This window comes from Cynocephalus volans, chromosome 17 (assembly GCF_027409185.1).
Source record: "Cynocephalus volans isolate mCynVol1 chromosome 17, mCynVol1.pri, whole genome shotgun sequence".
Lineage (NCBI taxonomy): Eukaryota > Metazoa > Chordata > Mammalia > Dermoptera > Cynocephalidae > Cynocephalus > Cynocephalus volans.
In genome coordinates, this window is record NC_084476.1 from 107,604 (window position 1) to 132,017 (window position 24,414).

General features: G+C 38.5%; 1 protein-coding gene across 5 annotated transcripts; it reads right to left on the bottom strand.

The window, feature by feature from the left end:
* Window positions 1-788: 788 nt before the first annotated feature.
* On the bottom strand, window positions 789-22,430 carry LOC134365938 (zinc finger protein 260-like). Of its 5 annotated transcripts, XM_063082320.1 has the most exons (6): window positions 22,356-22,430; window positions 19,110-19,168; window positions 10,080-10,206; window positions 7,623-8,081; window positions 5,788-5,976; window positions 789-1,295 (listed from the first exon to the last, which is right to left on the bottom strand). In XM_063082320.1, exons 1-5 carry the CDS (start codon window positions 22,414-22,416, stop codon window positions 5,852-5,854), a joined length of 831 nt encoding a protein of 276 aa, XP_062938390.1. In that variant the 5' UTR covers window positions 22,417-22,430; the 3' UTR covers window positions 789-1,295; window positions 5,788-5,851. The 5 variants fall into 5 exon arrangements, with proteins under 5 accessions (XP_062938390.1, XP_062938389.1, XP_062938388.1 ...); XM_063082319.1 differs by lacking the exon at window positions 789-1,295 and having other exon boundaries at window positions 5,316-5,976; XM_063082321.1 differs by lacking the exons at window positions 789-1,295; window positions 5,788-5,976 and adding an exon at window positions 9,600-9,836 and having other exon boundaries at window positions 8,008-8,081.
* Window positions 22,431-24,414: the final 1,984 nt, after the last annotated feature.

Consider the following 24,414-nt stretch of genomic DNA (forward strand, 5'->3'; position numbering starts at 1 on the left):
TCCTGAAATGGGGGTCTTATCACCTACAATCAGCTAAGGTGTGTCAGGGGACTTCATGTCCCAGGGAGAAAAAGTATCAGGTAAAAACAAAAAAGGCAGGAAAAAGTAAGAGGAGCATGAACCAGGAACTGTACCTGAAAGTGATATGTAAATATTATAATGTCTCACCATCCAAATGTGTATTACTGTTTCCAAATTATGGACAGAAGACTGAGGCCCACAGAGAGGAAATGACGATCCATATCCTACAGGACAGACTATCAGTCACTTCCCCCCCCCCTTTATCAGTGGCTATACTGTATGTGGTTCAAGAGACTGCTAAAGGAAGCAAATCTAGATTCCCTTAATTCACCAAGCAAAACACACTTGACCCCTTGATATAGTCCAATAAATATTCCAGTGATCAGCTTTGGACTTATATTGATAACAGAGCAAACATCCCAATCCACATTGGCCTCCTGCTGTCCAGCTGACTAAACATTTAGAGGCCCAAATAGAAGTATCCCACCCAAAGAAGGAAATATACCTCATGAGTACAGAATTATTATATGAAATGAAATTAAACCAGGAGTTAGTTATACTACTACATATTGCTAATGATGATTTCTTTGGGGATTGGTTTCAATAACATTTAAAAAATATCTTGGGGAGACCCAAGGAATGTTTTAAGAAAGAAGAACCATTACACATTTCTAGGATCCTGAAACTGGGTAAAGCCTTAGCTTGACTCTGCCTGTGACCTGGGCCAGAGTGCATCCCAAACCTCCTGATCTATGGACTGTTCACATTCTGGTTCCCCGAGGCAGAGCGGTAAGGCCTGAGACCAACTCACCATGAGCCCAGAGGGTCTAGAACCCACCAGATGCTCAGAATTTTTTTAAAAAGAGGGTGAACAAGCTGGAATCCAAAGCCAGTCTGTTCCATGCTATAGTCCCCACTGGTTTACTTAGAAAAAGAAATGTAAGTTGAGGCTATGTGTAGTTTGTCCACTTATGGGCACAAGAAATATAACTGACACTTTTGACAGGAATATGTCAAAAATTCTGAGTTTGCAGAAAGTCAATCAACCTGGTCTTCAGTTGTGTGCACTTGAGGTAGGTTTCAAATCTCCCAATATGCATAAACCCAATGAAAGTCAATGAAGGGAGTCAAAGCGTGCACCTCCTGGGCACAAATACATTGAATTAAGTACCGAGATTTCTCCTCTGGACAGGCTTCCACACCAGGCAGGTCAGTCACATGATGTGGCTAATGAAAGAGGACCACCCAGGCTTCCAGACTGCAGAACATGGTTTCTATGGAAGAAAGGGAAATACAGAATGGTGGACCAATTCTACAGCCAGCCTGAGACCTTGAACTATAAACCTAAAACTGGATCTCTCACCTTTCTATCTAGGTAATGAGGTTAATCACACCTGTGTTTGACATGACAGTTTCATACACTATCAAAATGATTTTTACATCCAGTGGAAATTAGAGAATACACTGAATGAGAATAAGTAAATCACATTTACAAACAGGTATTTGGTATAACTTGTGCTTCTGCACAGAAAATGAAACTAAGTGAGGTGACAACAGTGGAATATACTATAAAGCAAATGTACTTCACAGGGCCTGGTTTTCCAAATCCTTGCAGTTTCAAATATTGATCTTGCAGAGGACTGGAAATTTTCCTCAGGCTATAAAGTCTCGGGTGTAAGATAAAAATTTGTGGCACAGCAAGTTTGCTGGCTCAAGGACAGACCAGTTACTGGTTGTTATATAAAGATACTGGAAAATTGCTGGAGGGAGAAGGAATGTTTGCTAAGATCAAGCTTTTGTTAATAGGACCACTTAATTGTCTAATGGAATGTCATCTGACTTGTTTCACTGAAAGTTACCAGCCTATATTCTTAAACTATAACCCCACCTATGTTCTCTTCCTGTAACTTCCTGGTCTGGAAATAAATGCAGGAAGAGAACCACAATTCAGGTTTAATTTCCCAAGGAAGGGATGCCTCTCACTGGAGGGTCCCAGGAAGATTAACCACTTTGGGGTCTTCTCACTGCTCAGAAGAGATGGGCTTTGAGTAATCTTTTGCATCTCTGTCACCCAGGGGAAGAGGGGTGACAAATCCAAGGGGGGTGAAGCAACAACCACAGACTCAGAGTAAATATCTGCAAACTGTATGTCTGATAAATGGTTAATATCCAAAACATATAAAAGACTCAAAGTACCCAAGAACAAAAAAACCAAATAGCCCTATTCAAAAAATGAGCAAAGAACCTGGATAGACACTTCTCAAAAGAAGACAGGAAATGGCCAATAGAAGAAAAAAATCCTCAACTTTGCTAATCCTGAGAAATGCAATTTAAAAACCATGAGAACACTTCACACCTGTTAGAATGGCTATTGTCAGAAAGATGAAAGATAACTGTTCACCAGCATGTGAAGAAAAGAGAACAGTTGTACACTGTAGGTGGGAGTGTAAGTTAGAACATCATTTTGCAAAGTAGCATAAATTTTTCTCAAAGTGCTAAAAATAAATCTACAATAAATCTAAAAACTCCACTTCTAAGTATATATTCAAATAAACTGAAATCAGTCTGTCAGAGATGTCACTATTCCAATGTTCACTGCACCATTATTAACAACAGGCAACATATCAAAACTGTAGAAATGCAGATCTATGGGCAAGTACAACCAGGCAATACACAAGTGGAACTGGGATTTACTCTGTTGCCCCTCTTAGTGGCAAGATACAAACATAGCACTCCATCACTGTAGATATAAACAAGACATTCCTGAAATACAGAGTATGTGCTACACACAATCATATTATGTAGTCCCACTTAAAAACATGAGGAATAGGAATAAAGGATACATCTTCCTTTCAGACACTACTTTGCACTAAATAGAATACAATAGATACTACTGTTTATAGCAGTTTAAATGATTGCAGATTTAATCTCTTAACAGTTATGTGCCTGATCTGTGCATTCTCATGGAAGTCTTTCTATTCAACCCACTGACTGGCTCTGTGTTAGCTTCAAACATGAGAAAAAATTACATTTACCTAAGAGAGAGTTTTGTAATAAAGGCCACACAAATTTGCCTCCAATAGGAGAGGAGGAATAAAGAAAGAAACATAATACTTTAGACAATAAAATTAAGAAAATATAAAGAAGTGGCATTTAATGTCCAAAATTCTGAGGTAAGTCTTCCTGTCAAGATGGCAGAATAGATGGCCCCCAGTGTCATTTCGTCCAACAAATCAACAAATTTACAACTGTTATAAAATGACAGCCAATCTGAGGCTGCGGGAGCTCAGGGGAAGAGAGACCCATGGAGTTCATGAAGACAGGAGAAGCCACAATGAGACAAAGGATCGCTCCCATTTTGAGCCCCAGCCATTTTAAGGCTGGAGCTGATGAACCCATGGAGAAAGATGTCAAAAGCCACAGCTGTGCCTTTTGTAAGAAGTTGCTTGTAAGTGGCAGAGAAGAGGGTCTTAGTGGCCCCCAGGACAGCAAGTCCACTAACAGGATTTTTGTTGACCCATACAGGAGTGAGGAGCCAGAGAACAGAACAAAGTAACCACTGAGAGGCTGGTGAGTCATGACAAGGGACCACTGCATGGCCTATCCTATGGGAAATGTTTGGAGTGTGGGGGGTTGTGGAGATGGGCTCAACAGAGGAACACTGCTGCAAAGCATAGACAGCTGATCTGCTCTCCAATCAGCATAGGATCACCCAGTGTAGACTGGTCAGAAATATAGAATTGCTGGGGTTGCAGTTTACTGAAGACTCCATCATAGACCAGAGTTTTCACACAACCCAGGTGTACAAGACCTCATGAGACCAGGAAGTATAAAGATTAAGTACAATTTATAACACAGAATAGGCTAATAAACAAAATTCTGGTGCAAGTCACACTATTTATTATCCTATGTGCAAATATTTCCTATTTGTAGTTGTGCTGGCTTGTGTCAAGATAAATTTTTACAAATAATACTTACATGCATAATGCAGCATACTTGAGGCTATTTTGTGCATTGTAGGCTGTGTAGCAGCATCTCTGGTTTCTTTTGATTACACCTTTTAACTTCCACTTATGACAGCAAAAATGTCTTCAGACATAGCCAAATGTCCCATGGTAGACAATATCACCACTAATATTTAACTGTTGTTAGTCAAAACGTTTAAAAATAGTTTTGATCCTACGTTTATCAATTCTATTTGAAAATTGGCTTTCCCAGTACATAAACTGATAGTTTTCATCTCAAATTATCTAATATATAAGAATGAAAGTCATGTTGAAAGCTTTGACACATTAAAGATATTAATGAAGATAAACTTATTGTCACTGTTCAATGATAAGTCCCCGCCTGGTAAGGTGTTCCATATTTATTGCACTGTTTCTCTCCATAAGCAGACTTGGGTGCAAAAGGTGACAATACAGGTTCCTCTCCTATGTCAATATTCTCATATTCAAGAACTGGTAACTTCTCTCAGAAAGCTCATAAAGTCAGCTAGCACAGCGTGCTAACTTGTGTTGTAACACAAAGAGATCACACATGAAATGGCAAACCATAGTAAGCATTTCTTAAATAAAGTACAAATAGAGGATGTGTGGATAGAGTTGAAAGAACTATGGTTTCTTCAATTCAGTCTGTCTTAAGTTATTGTGGATTTCTCCCACGTATGGCCCCCAACTCCACCCTAGGAGTCATATGCTCTTCAGTCCCAGAGAACAAGAGTATTCAGAGACAAATGCATGAACATTTTTTTTTTTTTTACTGCCTGTCCTGGAAGTAATGTTTGTCACCTGTATCCATACTCCCCAGAACAAAACTAAATTACATGGTTTCACACACAATAGCTAATGGCTGAGATTGCAGGCATGTGTACAAGAGAAAAAAGTTGTATTTTAGAAAATACATAACCAGGTCTAATCCACAGAATATCCTGCCATGTATATTATCTCATGACTGCTGCACTGTGAGTTCTTTTTACTTTTCCTTCATTCTGTCTCTCTCTCCTTTTTTTTTTCCAGTGGCTGGTCAGTACAGGGATCCATAGTGTTACCAGCATGATGCTCTAACCAACAATACACTAACAATAGCCATCCCTGTAACTGCTGAAAAAAGATGTTTTCACAATTATTGACCTCCTTCTATATCTGAGGGTTGCACATCTGATTCAACCACTTATAAAAATTGTTAAAAACCAAAAGAAAAAAGTATAATACAAGTAAAAAACAACACAGTACAGCAACTATTTACAAAAAACCCCTTCTATATTCAGTAATATATATATAAATATTCTACTCAAGATGAAAAGGACACAGAAAAAAGTTCATAGGTAATATTGAAACAGTACACCATTTATAGAAAGTGCTTCATCATTTGCAAGTGTTTTCATCAACAGGGGCTCCTTGAACCGAGGGACAGTTGTGCATTTATAGGGCTTATTCTTGATGTAAGTTCACTGATGAAACATGAGGAGTGATTTATGGCAAAACCTTTACTGACAGCCATTACATTAACTGGGATTTTCCTATGTGTGAATTTGTTGATGTCTATTATGGTGAGATCCAGTAAACTTTTTCCACATTCCTTACATTCTCATGCTTTCTCACCTATGTGAATTCTCTGATGGCTGCTAAGGTATGACTTTTGATAAAAGTTTTTCCACAGTGTTTACATTCATATGGTTTCTCACCTGTGATAAATTCATCATCTCTGATGAATGCTGAGGCTTGTAACTAGCTTTTCCACAGTCTTTACATTCAAATGGTTTCTCACCTGTGTGATTTCTCTGATGAATGCTGAGAATTGACTTGTAATCAAAATCTTCTCCACATTCTTTTCATTCATATGGTTTCTCACCTGTGTGAGTTCTCTCATGCTTGCAGAGGTTTGACTTTCTGCTAAAAGTTTTCCCACATCCTTTACATTCATATGGCTTCTCACCTCTGTGAATTCTCAGGCCTGCTGAAAAATGACATTTGGTTAAAAGCTTCTCCACTTTCTTTACATTCATATGGTTTCTCACCTGTGACTTCTCTTACGCCTGCAGAGCTCTGACTTTTTACTAAAAGCTTTTCCACAGTCTTTACATTCATATGGTTTCTCACCTGTGTGATTTCTCTGATGAATGCTGAGGGTTGACTTATGGCTAAAAGCTCTTCCACATTCTTTACACTCATGTGGTTTCTCACTTGTTTGATTTCTCTGATGAATGCTGAGGATCGACTTGTAACTAAAAGCTTTCCCACGTTCTTTACATTCATATGGTTTCTCACCTGTGTGATTTCTCTGATGAATGCCGAGGTTTGACTTTAGATTAAAAGTTTTTCCACAGTATTTACATTAATATGGTTTCTCACCTGTGTGATTTCTCTGATGAATGCTGAGGGTTGACTTATGGCTAAAAGCTCTTCCACATTCTTTACACTCATGTGGTTTCTCACTTGTGTGATTTCTCTGATGAATGCTGAGAATCGACTTGTAACTAAAAGCTTTCCCATGTTCTTTAGATTCATATGGTTTCTCACCTGTGTGGTTTGTCTGATGAATGCTGAGGGTTGACTTTTCACTAAAAGCTTTTCCACATTCATTACATTCATATGGTTTCTCACCTGTGTGAGCTCTCTGATGAATGTTGAGGTTAGAGTATAGGCTAAAAGGTTTTCCACATTCTTTACATTCATATGGTTTCCCACCTGTGTGAGATCTCTGATGAATGTTGAGGTTAGACTTTAGACTAAAAGGTTTTCCACATTCTTTACATTCATATGGTTTCTCACCTGTGTGAGTTCTCTGATGAATGTTGAGGTTAGACTTTAGGCTAAAAGGTTTTCCACATTCTTTACATTCATAAGGTTTCTCACCGGTGTGAGTTCTCTCATGTCTGGAGAGATGTGACTTTTGGCTAAAAGCTTTCCCACATTCTTTACATTCATATGGTTTCTCACCTGTGTGCGTTCTCTCATGATTGCAGAGGTTTGACTTTCTGCTAAAAGCTTTCCCACATTCCTTACATTCGTAAGGTTTCTCACCTGTGTGAGTTCTCTGATGACTGCGGAGGTATGACTTTTCACTAAAAGCTTTTCCACAGTCTTTACATTCATATGGCTTCTCACCTCTGTGAATTCTCCCAGGCCTGCTGAAATCTGACTTTTGGTTAAAAGCTTCTCCACTTTCATTACATCCATATGGTTTCTCACCCATGTGAGTTCTCTCATGCCTTCTGAGGTGAGAATTTTCACTAAAAACTTTACCACATTCTTTGCATGCATATGGTTTCTCACCTGTGTGAGTTCTCTCATGCCTTCTGAGGTGTGATGTTCTGCTAAAAGCTTTTCCACATTCTTTACATTCATGTGGTTTCTCACCTGTGTGAGTTCTCTCATGCCTTCTGAGGTGTAACTTTTTTCTAAAAGTTTTTCCACATTCTTTACATTCATGTGGTTTCTCACCTTTGTGAGTTCTCTGATATAAAATGTGGATCTCTCCTGTGTGCATAATCTGATCTTTAGTCAGTTCAGATTTTTTATACAACACCTCCCCACATATACCAGATTGAAAAGTTTTCCTTTCTACCTGATTTATTTCTTGGGCAAAGACAGCTGACTTACCACAGGTTTTCCCATATTCATTATATTTATAGGTGGTCTCCTCCATATTAATCTTCTTAAGTGTAAATATCATTGGATCTGTGTTGGAAGATTTCCCTTTTGCACAATATTCTAAAGGCTGTTGTGCAGTTTGAATATTAGGATGCTGACTAAGATGCTCATGATGTCTGGGCAATTTCTCAGTAGTATGATGGTCATCAGGTTTCTCTCCAGCAGGCATCTCATCAGGCTCTCTAGGAAGAAGTGCATTGTGACATACGTAAAACTCCTCATGTCCCTTTCCTGAATGATTTCCATTATTTATAACCCAACTCAAAACATGATATGAATTCAAATAAAATGATTTTCCAAACACAACTCTCTCCTCAGATGATGTGTTGCTGTTGGTGATTACAATTTGCGGCAAGCATCTACCATGACTTTCTTGGTTCCTCTCCACTAGGTCATCTATCTGGATATCTGAAATGACAAAAAACAAACAAACAAACAAAAAAACTATCTATGAACCACATAGAATCACATCCCGTTGATTGCTCATGTAAACACAGAAGTACCTTTCAATCCTAATAACAAAAGATTTTATAAAAAAACCAATATTGAATACTGGTTTCATGAGTTCATGGAATTTTTTCTTACTGACAATGTAATATTATACTAATGTTTTCTAATGCTATATCATGTTTTTCTTTACTTCTTTGTTAACCTGTAAATTTTAAGAGTAATTAAGTACTTTAATTTTCTGCTTTCTTGTAGTTTTCAACCAACCACCTTTCATTTCTTTACACCATTTACTCTGCTTTCTTTTTACAATGGGTGTCTCCTGCTGCTATTTTCTCATTATTTCACTATGAAGATGGCTAGGTTTTCCTTCATCAGCTACTTTCAGGTACAGAAGTGAGCCAATTTTTTATCACATATGCAGGAACATGGCTGAGGATAAGGATTTTGCAGTTATGCTTATATGCTTTGCACTCATCCCTTAGAAAACTGCTAAAGGGATGTGGAAGTTTTTCAAAAACTAAAACATCCTTTTCTCCACCATAGATAAAGATAGCTTCCTCCAAGCTTTTCATTTAACTTGACTTCCTGTTTCACATGAACCATTACAATAAAGGAAACGTCAGTTCTTCACCCTAGACATCCACTACTGTTCTAAAATATTTGGTTCTGCATCCAAGGCTGTTTCTACCATCTTTGAAATATGTTCTTTTGACTCCTTAAATCAACTTGTATTCCACTCCCAATTCCTGGTACATGGAGCACCACCTGATAATTCATTTCTTGTCAAATCTTTTATTTTGTGCTGTGAAGTTTAGGTGGCCTTTATTCTCACCAAACGAGTCTCCTGCACATTTCTCATTTTGGTTTTTTTCTGAATGATTTTCATAAAAAAATCAGAAAAATGCTAACTTTGAACTCCACTCCCAATCAACAATCTTAAACCCTCAACATGGAACCCTTAGTTCATGTGGCCTTGGTACCCAGGATCTCCTGGTTTTCCTTCAAAGTCATGGTCCATGCATTTCCATTCTCCCATGTAGGGTTCTCCTCAGCTTCATGATTTTCAATGTGGTGGTACAAAGCTCACTGCTGTACCTCTTTTCCTATTTTCTTAGTGAATTGCAATGCAATACCCTGCACTACTTTGGGAATCTGTAGAGTCCCCATCAGAACAAATGCCCTCACCAGTGCAACCCCTTGAACTTGGAATGCTGAGCCTCCATAACAAACTTATCTTAAAAGAGTCTTTTCTTTATAAATTACCCAGTGGCAGGTATTCTGTCAGAAACAACAGAAAACTAACAGATACAATGTGAAAAAAATGTACATGAGAATTGAAAACACAAGCACATCTGAAAATGTTAAGAAAGCAAATAAAAATAAAAGTTAAAGAAGAGAAATGTACAATTAGATTTGGGCTACATATAAAACAGATTCAGCAAAATAAAATATTGAGCTACACATGAGACACCCCACCTTGGAGATTATGTAATACAGTATTGCAGATGAGCCATCCTCAAGTCTGGGACTTGGGGGGAAAACTGCTAGAAACAGGTGAACACTTCCAACATCTAATGTGCTTTAATTTTCTTGGCTTCTGCACTGTATGTGCTGACATATCTTGCAAGATCTGATTTGGGCATTCTTCTACTGTCCATGGCTCTGCTCCTTCTTCTAACTTGACAATCACCTCAGCTTTGTTAATGTAGTGTTCTGTTAATGAGACATAATGCAGGACTTTGTACAACTGCTAAGTCTGATCCTTGGAAGAATGGCAAGAGCTCAGCTTCAGAGGCTGTGCAATAGCGGCCAATTTGAACCTCATGAGAAAAAGAGAGAGCACATTTTCAAGAAATGTAATCTTACCAAAATATCATGAAGCACTATAAATGTTTCCTATATTTATGAACAAAAAGAAGCTGTTTCTCCTGAAAGCTACTGGGGAGTTTTACTCACTCAGTGACACCAGGTTGCTGTAGGTCTCCAGCATCACATCCCTATACAAAGTCCTCTGAGCATCATTCAGGTCCTGCCACTCCTCCCAGGTGAAGTCCACAGCCACATCCTCAAATGACACCAACTCCTGTAATGACAGATCATTCTCAAGTCAACACCGCTAGGTCACAAAACAGAAATCTGGGAGTTCACACCTCTGTGTGCACATGTGTCTTACATAAGATGCCACTTTTTTGTACTCCATAGAATAGGAGGAAGAAAAACCAAAGGACAAATATCCTGGTACTGTAATAAATTATTAATGAGAATGTTACAAAACTTGCTTTATACCTTTAATATCCTTGTTGCGAGTGAGAAAAGTGTGAATAAAATTTTTCTTTTCCAAGGAGAGTATAAAATCATGAAGACCTAAGTATAAATACATAACTCAAATACCGTGTTAGATGAACAAATTTAAACACAAGTTCATTATAATCTGGTGTAATAAAGAAATAGGAAATATACATTTATTTTGTATTCAGTTTGCAGTTCACTGAAATGCCAAAGATGTTAAACTCTCCCATGTGAACTGCATGGCCTCATGAATATGAGGCAACAGCAAAAGTCCAGTCATAAGAACACAAAGAACACAACCTACATTAATGGAACTACATACAGCACCATGTTTGAGTGAATGATCTTGGGTGGCATAAGAGAAAAACAATATTGAAACAAGCGATTATAGAATGATTCTGGACATAAATATGGGACCTATTTCAAACAGTAAATCATTTTATGTAGTTAATGTTGTTTTTTAATTATGTATGAATTAAAAGTACATAAAAAGGCATTCCAAAATTTCCTTCATACGTGCCAAAGGACTGTTTGTCTCCACACCAGGGCGTACACTGCAACTTTCTAAACAACAGGGAGCAAATTAAGTTGCCTGTAAGTACATAACTTTATTTGCATTTTAATAGTCATCCACTACAAGGAGAATGGTAAAGACTTATAGGGAGAGTCAGACGGAAAAAGAAAACAGGGTGACAGAAGACCAACTACATTACAACATGGAGAAAAAAGCACACGGAAAAGAGACAATGCTATAAAAAAGAAATAGGGAACAAAACAGAAAAAGAATGTGGTAGTAATTTGCTGTGCAGAAATTGAAAAGAGTTTTACTCTCAGGCTATCTACATAAGCACAGCTTGGTATGTCCTGGCACTGCAAAGCAAAGTTTGAAAAATGGGAAAAAAATATAAAGAGCAAAAGTCAAACAGATTTGAATACATCATACTTGAAATATCTGTGGAAATGTCCAAGTGGAAATTGGGTACATGATTCCAGCATTCGAGAGAGAAAGTTAAGCTGAAAATACAGATTTGAAAAGTATCAAAACTTCCATGTTATCTGAAGACATCAGAGCAAATGAACCTAAGAGGTTAAAAGTAAAATAAGAACAAGTACAGAATCTGCAGAAACACTTCATCTTTAAACATAGGATAGAGGGGAAGAAAAAGTGGCATTACATCATAATATAGGAGTTAGTTCTCCCAGAGGACAATTCGTAATGTGTATGTGCCTTACAACAGATCATCATCATGCGTAATAGAACTTCAAGGAGAAATAGAAGAATCCACCATCAAAACTGGAGATTTCAACACCCTCTATCAAAAATGGACAAATATAGCATACAGAAAACCATAAAAGACATAGTTAATAACATGTTAATAACATGATCTGGATATAATGGATATCTACAGACTACTACTTTCAACAACAATAGAATAGACATTCTTCTCAAACTCACATAAAAAAAGCCACTAAGACCACATTCAGAGCCATATAACATACTTAAGCAAAATTAAAATAATAGAAATCATACAATATGTGCTCTTAGACCACAAAAGAAATAAATTAGAAATCAGTAACAGAGCAATAACTACAAGACCCCAAATAGAGTGGGATGAAACAACACACTCTAACACAGGGGTCAAAAAAAAAAAAAAAAAAAGACAAGAAAAATTGAAAATATTTTTAACTAAATGAAAGTGAAAATGGGGCTGACTGGTTAGCTGACACCAAGTTGAAGGATTTTAATTCCTGTACTGGCCAGCCACCAAGAAAAAAAAAGTGAAAATGACACCAAAATTTATAGGATACAGAAATAACAGTATTTTCAAAAAATTTTATGGCACTGAATGCATAAAATAACCTAACACACATCTAAAATCAATAATCTATGCTTCCACTGTTGGAAACTAGGGTGAAAAAATAACTAGTTAAATTGAAAGGAAGGAGGAAAAAATAAATAAAAACTAGAACAGAAATAAAATTGAAAAAAAGTCTGGAGAAAAAATAAACATCTGAAAAGCTGATTGTAGAGCTGAGGCTGGAGCTCACCGACCCCCTCAGCCCATTATCCAGACTGGGTAACAAGCCCTTCACCGGCAGGTCTACAAGCTAGGTAACAGGAAAAGGTTCTTGGAGCCATGGGTGAAGAAATAATAGGCTTTATTTCTAGATGTGAGCTCTGCTGACCAGCAGTTCAGAACTGCTGCCTCACAGTGAGGAGCACACACAAAAATAGCAACAAGCAAAAGGATACATGGGCATGCATATACACTAACTCTACTCCCACACAACTTGTTTACAAAGGATGTGCTGCACCACACCCAGCCAGACCTGAGGCAAGAGGGCCTGACTAAACTATTTTCCTCACAATGATTCTTTGAAAAGATCAATAAAATTGATAAGCCTATAGCCAAGCTAACTAAAAAGATAGTGAACACAAAACAGAAATTACTAATATCAGAAATCAGAGAGGACATCCGCTACAGATCCTGTGGACATCAAACAACTAATAAATACTATGAACAACTTTGCGCACACATTTGACAACCGACACGAAATGGACCAATTGCTTGAAATACACAGTTTGCCAAAACATACACACAGAAATACACAATGTGAACAGGCCTGTATCTATTTTGAAAATGAGTAAAGAAACAATAACATTCAAAACAGAAAGCACCTGGCTTAGAAGTGTTCACAGGAGATTCGAGCCAACATTTAAGACAAAAAACATATCAACTTCCAAAACTCTATTGCAGAGAATAGAAAATGAAGTACTTCCCAACTCATTGTATGAGGAGAGCATTACCTCAGTACCAAAACCAGAAAATATGAGAATAGAAAACCACAAACTGCTAACTCTCATGAATGTACATGCAAATAAGATCAATAGAATATTAGCAAACCTTATCCAACAATGTCTAGAGAGAAGTATGCACCATGACCAAGTGGTATTTAATTCAGGTAGGCAAGGGTGGTTCAACATATGGAACTCCAATTAATGTAATTGATAACATGAAAGCACTAAAAAGAAAAACCAAAAAAATCACAGGACCACATCAATAGATGCAGAAAAAGCTTTTGAAAAAATACACCATCCATTCATAAAAATTCTCAATCTAAGAATAGAGGGGAACATCACAACTTGATAAAGATTATCTACAGGAAACTACACCTAACATCATCCTTAAAGGTGAGAAACTCAAAGCATTCCCAGATAATCAGGAACAAAGCAAGAATGTATCCTCTTATCCCTCCTCCAACACCACACTAAAAGTACTGGGTAGCACAACGCAAGGAAATTGGGGAATATACTAACATTTATAAAGCAAATATATTTCACAGGGCCTAGTTTCTAAAGCCCTGCAGTTTCAGGTTTAGCCCAACCTTTTGGAATTACGTATAGAAATGTTAATCTTGCAAAAGATAGGAAACTTTTCCCAGGCTAAATTCTCTGACATAGAGAAAGAAATGTAACATAGCAAAGTTACCGGCTCAAGGATAGACAAGTTACTTGATCGATATGTAAAAATACTGGGGAAATTGCTGCAGCGGAAAACACTGCTTGCTTAGATCAAGCTGTTGTCGGTGGATTGACTTAAAAACTGCATTATGGAATGTCACTGTGTTATTTTGCTGATGTTACCAGCCTCTATTGTTAACCTATACTTAGCCATAACCCCACCTATGTTCCTTTTCTGTAACTTCCTGGCCTGGAGAATTAATGTGGGGAGAGAACACCAGTTCATGGTTGATTTCCTAAGGAAGGAATGCCTATCTCTTGAGGGTTCCAGGAAATTAATCCCTTCAGGTTTTCTCACTGCTCAGAAGAAATGGGCTTTGAGTAATCCTTTTTGCATTACCATCATCCCATGTGATGCAAAGCAACAGGAAATAAAAGATTTACAGATTGGGAAAGAAATAAATAAAGCTGTCATTAGTTGCAGATGATACGATTATCTGTGCAAGTAAATAGAAAACTTCCTGGAGTTAATTACTGATTACAGCGAGACTGAAGGATACGTTAATATACAAAACTCAATCACTTCTATACCCAAGCAATAACAAAGTAAAATTTAAAACAAAAAACAATACTGTTCACATCAGCAACTCAAAAAAGAGAAAAGAAATTGAATATCATCTACCTCATAAGAAATTAACATCAAGAACACATTTTTAAAATGCCTACAACAAAACAACAAAACAAATAATCTGGTTAAAACATAAGCAAAGGTCTTCAACAGACATTTCTACAAAGATGGTGTACCAATGTCTTGTTAGCTCATGGAAAGATGCTTAACATCATTAACCATTAGAGAAATGCAAAACCACAATGAAATATCATTTCACACCCAATAGAAAATAACAAGTATTGGAAAAATTGGAAACTTTGTACACTTTATGTTAGTAGGTAACGTGATGCAGCCCCTAGGAAAAAGAATAGTATGGTGATTTCTCAAAAAATCAAAAATAGAATTACCATAGGATTCATAAATCCAAGTTTTGTGCATATATCCAAAATAATTAATAGAATCTCAAAAAGATATTTCCACATCTGTGTTCATAGCAGCATTACTCACAGAGTTAAGAGGTGAAAGCAACCTAAATGTTCAGCCATGAATGAATGGATCAATAAAATGTGGTATATACAAAGAAGTAATATCCAACCGTAAGAAGAAAGGAAATCCTGACATATTCTATAACATGGAAGCTTGAGGACATTATGCAAAGTGAAATGAGACACTCACAAAATGACAAGTATTGTATGGTCTCACTGATGAGTCAAATTTTTGGAAACACAGTAGAATAGTGGTTGCCAGAGGCTGGGAGAAGGGGGAAATTGGGACTTGTCATTTAATGGATATAGAGTTTCAATTTTCCAAGATAAAAAACTTGTGGATATCTCCTGCACAACAGTATTAATATATTCAAAACTTCATAAGGCTTAAGAAATGACTTAAATGGGAAATTTTATGCTATATGCTTTTTGCCAAAATTAAAAATGATTTATTTTAAAAGTCAATAGCTGAATTGAAATAAAATATCTTTAAAAACGAAATAATTGATAAAAATTAAAAAAATGAAAAGCAGAGGATTAAAAGGCAGAAGAGGCAAATACAAATAGAAAATAGCAAACTGTCACAGTTAAATTCAACCTTATCAATCATTACTTTAAATGGAATTGCATTAAATATTCTACTGAAGGTAAAGACTGTCAGATTTGATAGGAAAGTAAGACCCAAGTATGCTGTCCAGAGAACTACACTTTAAATACAAAGAAACAAACTAAAAGTAAAATAATGAAAACATATCTACTACAGCAAAACATTATGAAAAGATTAAGTGGAAATATTGATACCAGCAAAAAATATTCAAGACAAATTATATTACTAGAAATAAATGGAACACTGAAGGATGTGGGCCACAGTACCACCTACCAGAACACGGAAAATGGAAAGGGTATCTCACCATCTCATGTGTGTTGCAAAGGAGAACTTGGGGCACAATGGGAAAAGTGAAACCTGGCCTCCTCTCTCTGTCACTGAGAAAATAAAAGTATGTTCAATTTTCAAACAGAATTTAGAGAAAATATGAAGGAGCCAGGACTTGCTGTGTTTGAAATAAAACTCTATTTCGATTCATTTATGGATGGTAGCAAGGATCAAATCCAGTGTTTTCCAAAAAAGATGAAAGACCAAAAATATTTGTAGCATTCTAAGTACCTTAGGGTCTGACACACAGATAGTGCCTAGTAAACAATAAAACTTCTAAGGAAATAGCCACCTTGGAGAGAAGGGGAGGTCAGAGAACAAATGGACTGACTCAGAATGTATGGGGGTAGCATTGCTCTGATGTATTTTAGTCCAAGGAAAACCCATGTTTTTATGGCAGTGATTACACCAGATAATTTCCTGTATCAAAAGGCCAGAGTCAAAAAAGAATTAAGAAAGGTTGCTAGATCTCCCAACATATAATAACCAAAAATAGGTAAAGAAAGTCAGTCAACTGCAAACCCAGGCATTTAAGGAAAAGAGATATTGACAGAGAGGGATGAGAGCCCAGAAGACACAGTGAAGAGACACAAAGCATCTTTTCCAGGGACCAGGACTGGGTCCTAATGAAATACTAAAGCAGGTGTCTGAGGGGAATAAGTAACTACTCAGACCAGTGCTGTCCCTTCTCACCAATCCTGTCTGAAGAAAAGTGGACACATCGTTATGCCCATCTGTTTTCTGTAACCTGGGTGTGTATTAAAAAGATGACAGGACACTGGAGCTCATTTAGTTTGCTTTTTCTCAACTGCACAATGATAGGATATTTCTAGGGTTCTTGAGAGGGGCAAAGTATATTTTGCATATGGTAGAAATTTATGGTCAGAGAGCAGACTGTGGTCTATTAAACAGTGCTGCAAAGTCTTGCTATTCCTTTTACTGAGAGGTGGAATCTAATTGCCTTTGCCTTGAATCAAGGCTGGTCTTAGTGATGTGCTTGACTAAGAGAATACATTGGAAGAGATGCTTTGGTATCTGAGTGGAGATAACAAGAATCCTTGCAGCTTATGCCAGGGCCTCTTGGACACTTGTTCTGGCAGAAGCCAGACAAACCTGACTACCCTGAGAATGCCACCCTGTGAGGAAGTACAACATGGCCACAAAGAGAGGGCTAGATATCTGCTCAGTGTCCCCAGCCACTAGAGTTTTTCCAGCTAAGAGCACAGACATTGTGCAGCATCAAACCCACATCACCCTGTCCAGTTTACTGACCCAAAACATTGTGACATGTAATAAGGTGTTCTTATTTTAAGCCACAAAGTTTTGTGATACTTTGTTGCATAGCAGATCACTGGAACATCAAAAACATTATTAGAGACCTTAGGTAGTGCTTTGATTTGAAACATGAAGAGTGTAAGTTCACACTGAATATTAGATTCAAAACAAAGAATGAAAGCACTTCACATCTTATCTTAGGTCTCAAACTACAATTGTGAATGTAAATGTTCAGTTAACTGGTTTGTCAGTTTTTGTTCTTAACTAGCTGTTAGCTACAGTTCTACTTTAAAAACATACTGATGACTAATGCGTATATCCATTTTTCTCATTTGCTTATAAGTGATTACCTAAAATAGGAGAATAAAATACAATCCATAAGAAAGTTTAAAAACATGATGGATCTTAAAACTACAAACAGATAACTGTATATTAATAAAAACTACAAACAGAATCACTGATGTAAATTTATCAAAGCAAAAGGTAGACATTATGAGAATCTGCACTTTCTGTTTTTATTATCTCATGTCCTTCTATTTACCATTGTTCAAACATGTTCCAGTAACTCTTGAAGGCTTTCTCCCCATGGACTCCTATGGATGTCACCACAGGTGCTGGCTAGAAGCATAGGTCACCAGGGACTGAACCTCACAGCCCATCAAACATTACCTTCAGGTTTTTACAAGAATGATATTTGCAATGGAACAAAGTTAATGTCTTTTGAGTACCAATATCTCCCCCTATACTGGCAGTGTATATAGAAATTAAAATAAAATGAAAAGACCAAACAAACAAAAGTAGCAGGAAGTAACACAAGTTAAATTAGACCTAAGAAACAGGGAGGAGTCCAGGAGAAATCTCATTTTGGTGGCTTGTGTCAGTGGTTAGGTGGTAGTGATAACACAAAGAAGAAGGGGAAGTGTTTTTAATTTTAGATTTGTTGACCTTGAGGTCACGTTTTGGTTTTTTCCCTGACGGCTGGTGCAGAGATCTGAACCCTTCACCTTGGTGTTAATACACCATGATCTAAACATCTGAGCTAACAAGCCAGCCCCTTGAGGTACATTTTGAATAGCTACAAACAAGCATTCAATACAGTTCTATGATCAAACGACTAGGGAAGAAGCACAACCTGGAGAGAAAGAAGAGTGCAAAATACAGAGGACTGAATCAGTGAAAAAGAATTTCACATGAGAACAGGGCCCAGGATGAAGCAACTTGATAAGCAATGTTATAAAGAACAAAGTGAAGAATTCAGGAGAAAAGAGCAAAAACCATCAGTGAAGTCATGAAAGAAACTAATTAACACAGAGGAAATTCCAGGAGAATATTGTGAACCATAGTTCCAAATGTAGGAGAAGACTCAAGTTAGAAAGAGACTAGAGAATAGTCATTGGATTTGACTATAATTTAGGTTATAATTCTGTTTTATCTATGAATCTTAGTACAGTCTTCTAAAGCCATCTGGACCTATATTAATTTTAGAAACTTTATAAAAACCTTACTAAGCAACTTGTGCCTTAGAACCAGGTAACTATTTTCACTGCAGAAAGCGAGAAATGTGTATTTCCTGGTAAGCAGTGAAAAACTTTCTAACATTGACAGTGTTGCAGAATTTGGTGCCATCAAGTCTTCACATTCCTATAGAATTTGGCAGATTCTCTTTTCAGGTTCCATTCCAATCACGTAAACAAGGTGTCTGCCTTCTTTCCATGACATCACAAAGAGCAGAGAAAAATTTTCATACAACTGAGATGACTCTGAGATCTTACAAAGTGCTGTATCTACGTGTTAACTTTATCTTATGAATGTACATTTCTTCCAAGTTGAGTTCTACTCATTTGTACTTTTCAATTTTAATTTACACATTCCATAAAGCTCATGTAATACAACAAAATAAGAGTGAGTAATAAATAACCAAAAAACTTACCACAGATTTATTCATCTTTTGTTGCTCTTGTAAACCTATAGCACACTCTGGCAGCATAGCTGGGAGCAAACAGAATGGAGTGGATTAAGGAGAGAACTGTTGTGGCTTGGCTCTAGATTCTCCTTCCCAAAACTACTTATTAGCTGAAAAAGACAAAAAGCCTTCCTGTGAGAGAACAGTCCTCCATGCCTCAATAAGGGGCAACATGGACCCCATTAAAGATGCAGCTACAAGTACACTAATAGCTACACTTACACAATTTATTTTGGGTCAGTGAAAACATACATAGCCTACTGACTTAGCATGAATCAACATTACCTAAACATATAGCTTAATACCTTAAACCAGAGAAAAACACATTGTGACATTACTAAAATTAGTGTTGTAGAAACAGTGTGGCTATATTAACTGTTACACTATTAATATGTTAAGTTCACACATGATTCCAGAAACGTGTTTCCATTACAACACATCTTCCTTTTACATACCTAAATATCTGGATAGTGTGCATCTTGTAATCCAGCACATATTGCCCATGATTATATAGGTAAAAAAATACACATAATGTATATTTCTTCTGGTACACTGATCTCCCTGTACCCAAGCCCTCATACAGCATGCTCTGGGAATAAAATAGTCCTTGTTGTGTGACCCGCTTTGGACAGTGGCATGTTAGAAAATGTCACGCAAATATAGGTTTGAAAAGTACTGGCCATTGGTGCTTCTCCCTTAAACATAGTCATAATGTGAAGAAGACACAGGGCCCAGCCAAGGGTTGGAATAAACCACAGGATGTGTGAGTGAAGTCATCTTTAACCAAACAGCCTCAGTCAAGACACCAGGTGACTAAATCCACATTTGTAATCAAGGGAACACTAGAATGAGAACAGCCCGGCTAAATGCACCATAAGATGTGGATCCATAGAACTTCAGAAAAAGAGAAAAAGATGGCTGGGTTTTATAAGCCACTGGGGTTCGATCTGTTTCTTACATAACGAATGCTGAATCATACACCTAAGTCCCCCAAAGTCAAGACATATGTAACAAAATTATGTGGGGGAAAAAAGTCTTAACTTATAAGTCAAATACATTCAATACACCTTCACAACCACAGGTAGAAGTTTTGAAAATCACAATGAATGTTAACTACATGTACCTCAGTGAAGTTTCTAGCCCTAACAGAGGCTATGTAAATCATCAAAAACAATTATTTGCACATCAGTAAATTAAGTTGTAAGTTTTGTTTTGTATTGGTTTTTACATCACATAGAAGTTGTTTACTTTAAAGACATACAACATAAAAACGGTGTTCCTTATAAGTGAGTAATGCACTCTACCAGGGTACTTTCAAAACTTTGGGGAAAAATAGAATGAAGAGTATAGAAATCTTTCCATGAATTTTTTGAAGCATACAAACATTTTTTTTTTTTAAGATGACCGGTAAGGGGATCTTGACCCTTGGCTTGGTGCTGTCAACACCACACTCAACCAGTGAGCGAACCGGCCATTCCTACATGGGATCCGAACCCACGGCCTTGGTGTTATCAGCACCACAGTCTCCCGAGTGAGCCATGGGCCGGCCCGAAGCACACAAACATTTTAATTACATTTAAGAAATTGGTTTTGAGTAGAAGGGAAGGGCAGCCTAATTTCCCCATTTTAAGTAATGTAAAATTGCCTCCAATATATTCCTGAAACAGTTATGATTTTAAAGAATAGTTCAATGACATTAAGTGGGAAATACATATATTATCTACCCTTTGAGGTGACATAAACCAAAGAAAGTACTGGAGTTAAAAAAAGACACGTTTAAGGCAATGTATGTCAAAGCAATGTTTGCTCTTAATTGACTTCAGCATTACAAAAATAATCTCAGAAATGAACAAACACTTGTTTTGACTTAAATGTGGCAACATGGAAAATGCTAGCGAAAAAGTCAGGATGTCTAAGATCAACAAATCATGTGATCCTGGGCAAGTCACATTTCTTCAAATCCACTTATTTACACTTTTCTTACAAGGTAGAAATATCGGAAAAACCATTCCTGAATGACCAGAAAAGAACTATGAAGACAGAGAACCATCAGCACATCTCCAGATGCCAAATTTGGTGACAGGCTGGGTTTGAGAGCTCAGACACTGGGAACAATGAGGGAAGATTGAAGGAATGGGCGTGTGTTCAGAGAGCGCTATAGACAGATCCTCTCAGCTGGGACAGGTTATTCCTGCACCCCACGGAACACCTTCAAACCCTCTTCAATAAGTAATACCTCCTGGGTCCTTGCCTTTCTTTCTCAGTCTAATTCACTTCTCCCTTCTGAAAGTTGGCCCAAACCTTCCGATACCATCCAGCCTCAGATACCCATTGAATGAGGTATTATCAGTCAACTCTGGTGCACTCTAAGCACTAGACACAATCACTGTTTAATCTGTGCAAAGCTGGCATCTTCACCTTTCTGGGACTCTTTTGCCTCTTCCCTGAAGCAGTACTGAGAGGATTTCGGCCACAATGATGCTCTCCCAGGTGGGATTCCTATTCACAGGACACCGTCCTTCAAAGTTTGTCACACGTCCTTCAGTCCAAAGAAAATGGGACCGACATCCAGCGCCCCAATCTCTTTCCTAGAAGTCACTGTCCTGGAAACAAGGTTGTGCATCAACTTCTGTAAACTGAAACCAAGAGCGCCAGGCACAGGGCAGGAGGGACCAGAAACGTGACTTGCTGAAGAGACACTGAGACACCCACGACCACAGCAGTCACAGAGGAACAGTCTGCACACACGTCACAATCCCATATTCACCTCTGGGATCTGGGGGATCACGCTAATGTCCACACGCTCACGTTACAGATGGTGAAGTGAGTGTCCCATAGGTCGGTACCAGGTTCCTGATGGCGGAGCTGGAACGTGACCTCCCCACACCTCCCAGGCTCGCTGTCTTCACACACCCCCACCCACGTTCCCGTCGCCACCTGGGACCTGAGCCTCCATCCTGGGACATCTGGAACCGGCTTCTGCACACCCAGCAGCGCCCGCCCTCCTTCCGGCAGCGCCGTCCTCTGACGGAACCGTCTGGAAAGCGCAGCCCGGGAGCCCCTTCCCCGCCCGGCCCAGGTCCGCGCTCGCGCCGCACGTCAGGCCCCGCCCGCCCGAGGCCCGCGGCGCTTCTGCCCGCAAAGTGCGGGGACACCGTCCCACTCCCCATGGCCCCGGAGGCCTGCGGGCTCCTCTTTCACCCTTGCACTCACCCTCAGGGACGCACAATCCAACCCCAGGATCTGAGGAGCAGCGCGGGAACGTCTGGGACATACGGAATTCCCAGACAAAAGATGGTGGAGTGGGCGGAGCCGCACATGCGCAGTAGAAACCCGGAAAAGCCCTTCCCGTAGTCCTGCGCAGGTGTCATCATGGCAGAGGGAAACTACATTTCCCAGATGGCAGCGCGAACGGAGCCGCTTGTATAGAGAAGGAACTTGGAGCAGCTGTTCAGTGCCCCTGTGCTGGTGACGTCACTGGAGGACAAACTACATTTCCCGCAAGCCTCTGCGGTCATCCTTTGGGGACCGAAGGAGAAGATTTTGTTTATTTTCTCACCAGGGATGCCTGCTACCAGGAGAACAGGACCTGATGGATCAAGAGTGGTCTCTTTCCACGTTATTACGAGGTGGAATTCTGATTCTTAATAAATCCTGGTTTGACAACCTGAGGCATTGTGAGAAAAACAGGGAAATTCGAATATTGGCCAATTACAGCATGATATTAATAAGTGATTTGACTTTTTTAGTTGTCATGTGGGTGTTGCTATTCTAGAACCCATGTTTATTTTTGCAGATGCATTTTAGAGGATGAAAAAATCATGCATCTATTTTCCTTTAAATGGTTAAACAAATGAGAAATTTATACGGTAGCTCTCTTCCAAGCCATTACAAAATGTTTGCTCTCACCCAATGCACTAATTTGTGTATCTTCAATGTATCGTACTACACAGTTGGAAAAGGTTTGTCCCTCTTTCCCAGATAAAGAACTGGTTATTATTACAATCTATAGATGTGACCCTATTAAATTATAATTTTTAATCCTACAGCCATTGTAGGGCAATGAGCCATTTATTTGCCACCTGAAACAGACTAATACTAACCAGACTCATAGTAACCTAGCTAATGGGAGACCTTGGTTTCTGTCTCACGTTGTGAACACCCCCTGTTCTCCATGGGTCTCCCTATATTCTTACTAGATACCACTTCCTTTGCAGCAAGGACACCTGATACAGTGTGTTTCAGATTAACACTTCATGCACTTTAGGATTCATATTTTGAGGCTTGTCTGTACGCAGAAGCTTTAATTCTGTAAATCGGCAAGGCTGGTAATTAAGATTCAGATGGGAGTTCCAAAAGGAGGTCACCTCGATCATTCTGATCCTAGAGAGTCTGGTTCACGTCTCTCCTCTACCTTCTGGTAGTGTGCTGACAATCTTTGACATCCCTTGGGTTGTAGAATCATCACCCTGATGTTTGCCTCCAACTTCCTATAATGTTCTCCCTGTGTGGTCTGTACACAAATTCCCCTATTTATAAGGACATCAGTCATACTGGATGAACTAATTACAACTGCAATGGCAGTATTGCAAAATAACATCAGATTCTGTGGTACTGTGGTGTAGGACTTTAACATATAAATTTGGGGGAAGGGCAAACAATTTAACTCATAATGGAAACTTATCACTAACTTCAGCAGAAGCTGTGAATGATAGCACCTCCTCACTAAATGGAGTATAACAAGTCTCCTGTTGGTATGAACAGAGACAGCCCATCACATTACTCTAGATTTCATGTTGGCTACTTGTATGGGTTTGCATGGTCTGCCATACAAAACAGCACAGACTGGGCAGATTAAACAACAGACATGTATTATCTCGCAGTTCTGGAGGCTGGATGTTGAAGATCAAGGTGCTGGCAGGATTGGTTTTCTCTAAGGCTCTCTCCTTGACTGGCAGACGTTTGCCTTCTCTCTTCCTCTTCACATGGTCATACTCCGTGCACAATTACCCCAGGTGAGTCTACATATGTCCTAATCCCCTCTTGCTGTAAGGACAACAGTCAGATTGTTTTAGGGCCCTGACTGATTTTAACCTAACCACCTCTTTAAGACCCTATCTCAATATGCAGTCACCTTTTGAAGTTCCTGGGCTTAAGATTGCAAAATAATTATTTTGTAGGGGGGAGAGGACAGAAATTAGCCCATACAGTAGTCAGGGTGGTGTCTGTGTCGTTACTAATATTTAGATAAATTACAACGATGCCCATCCAC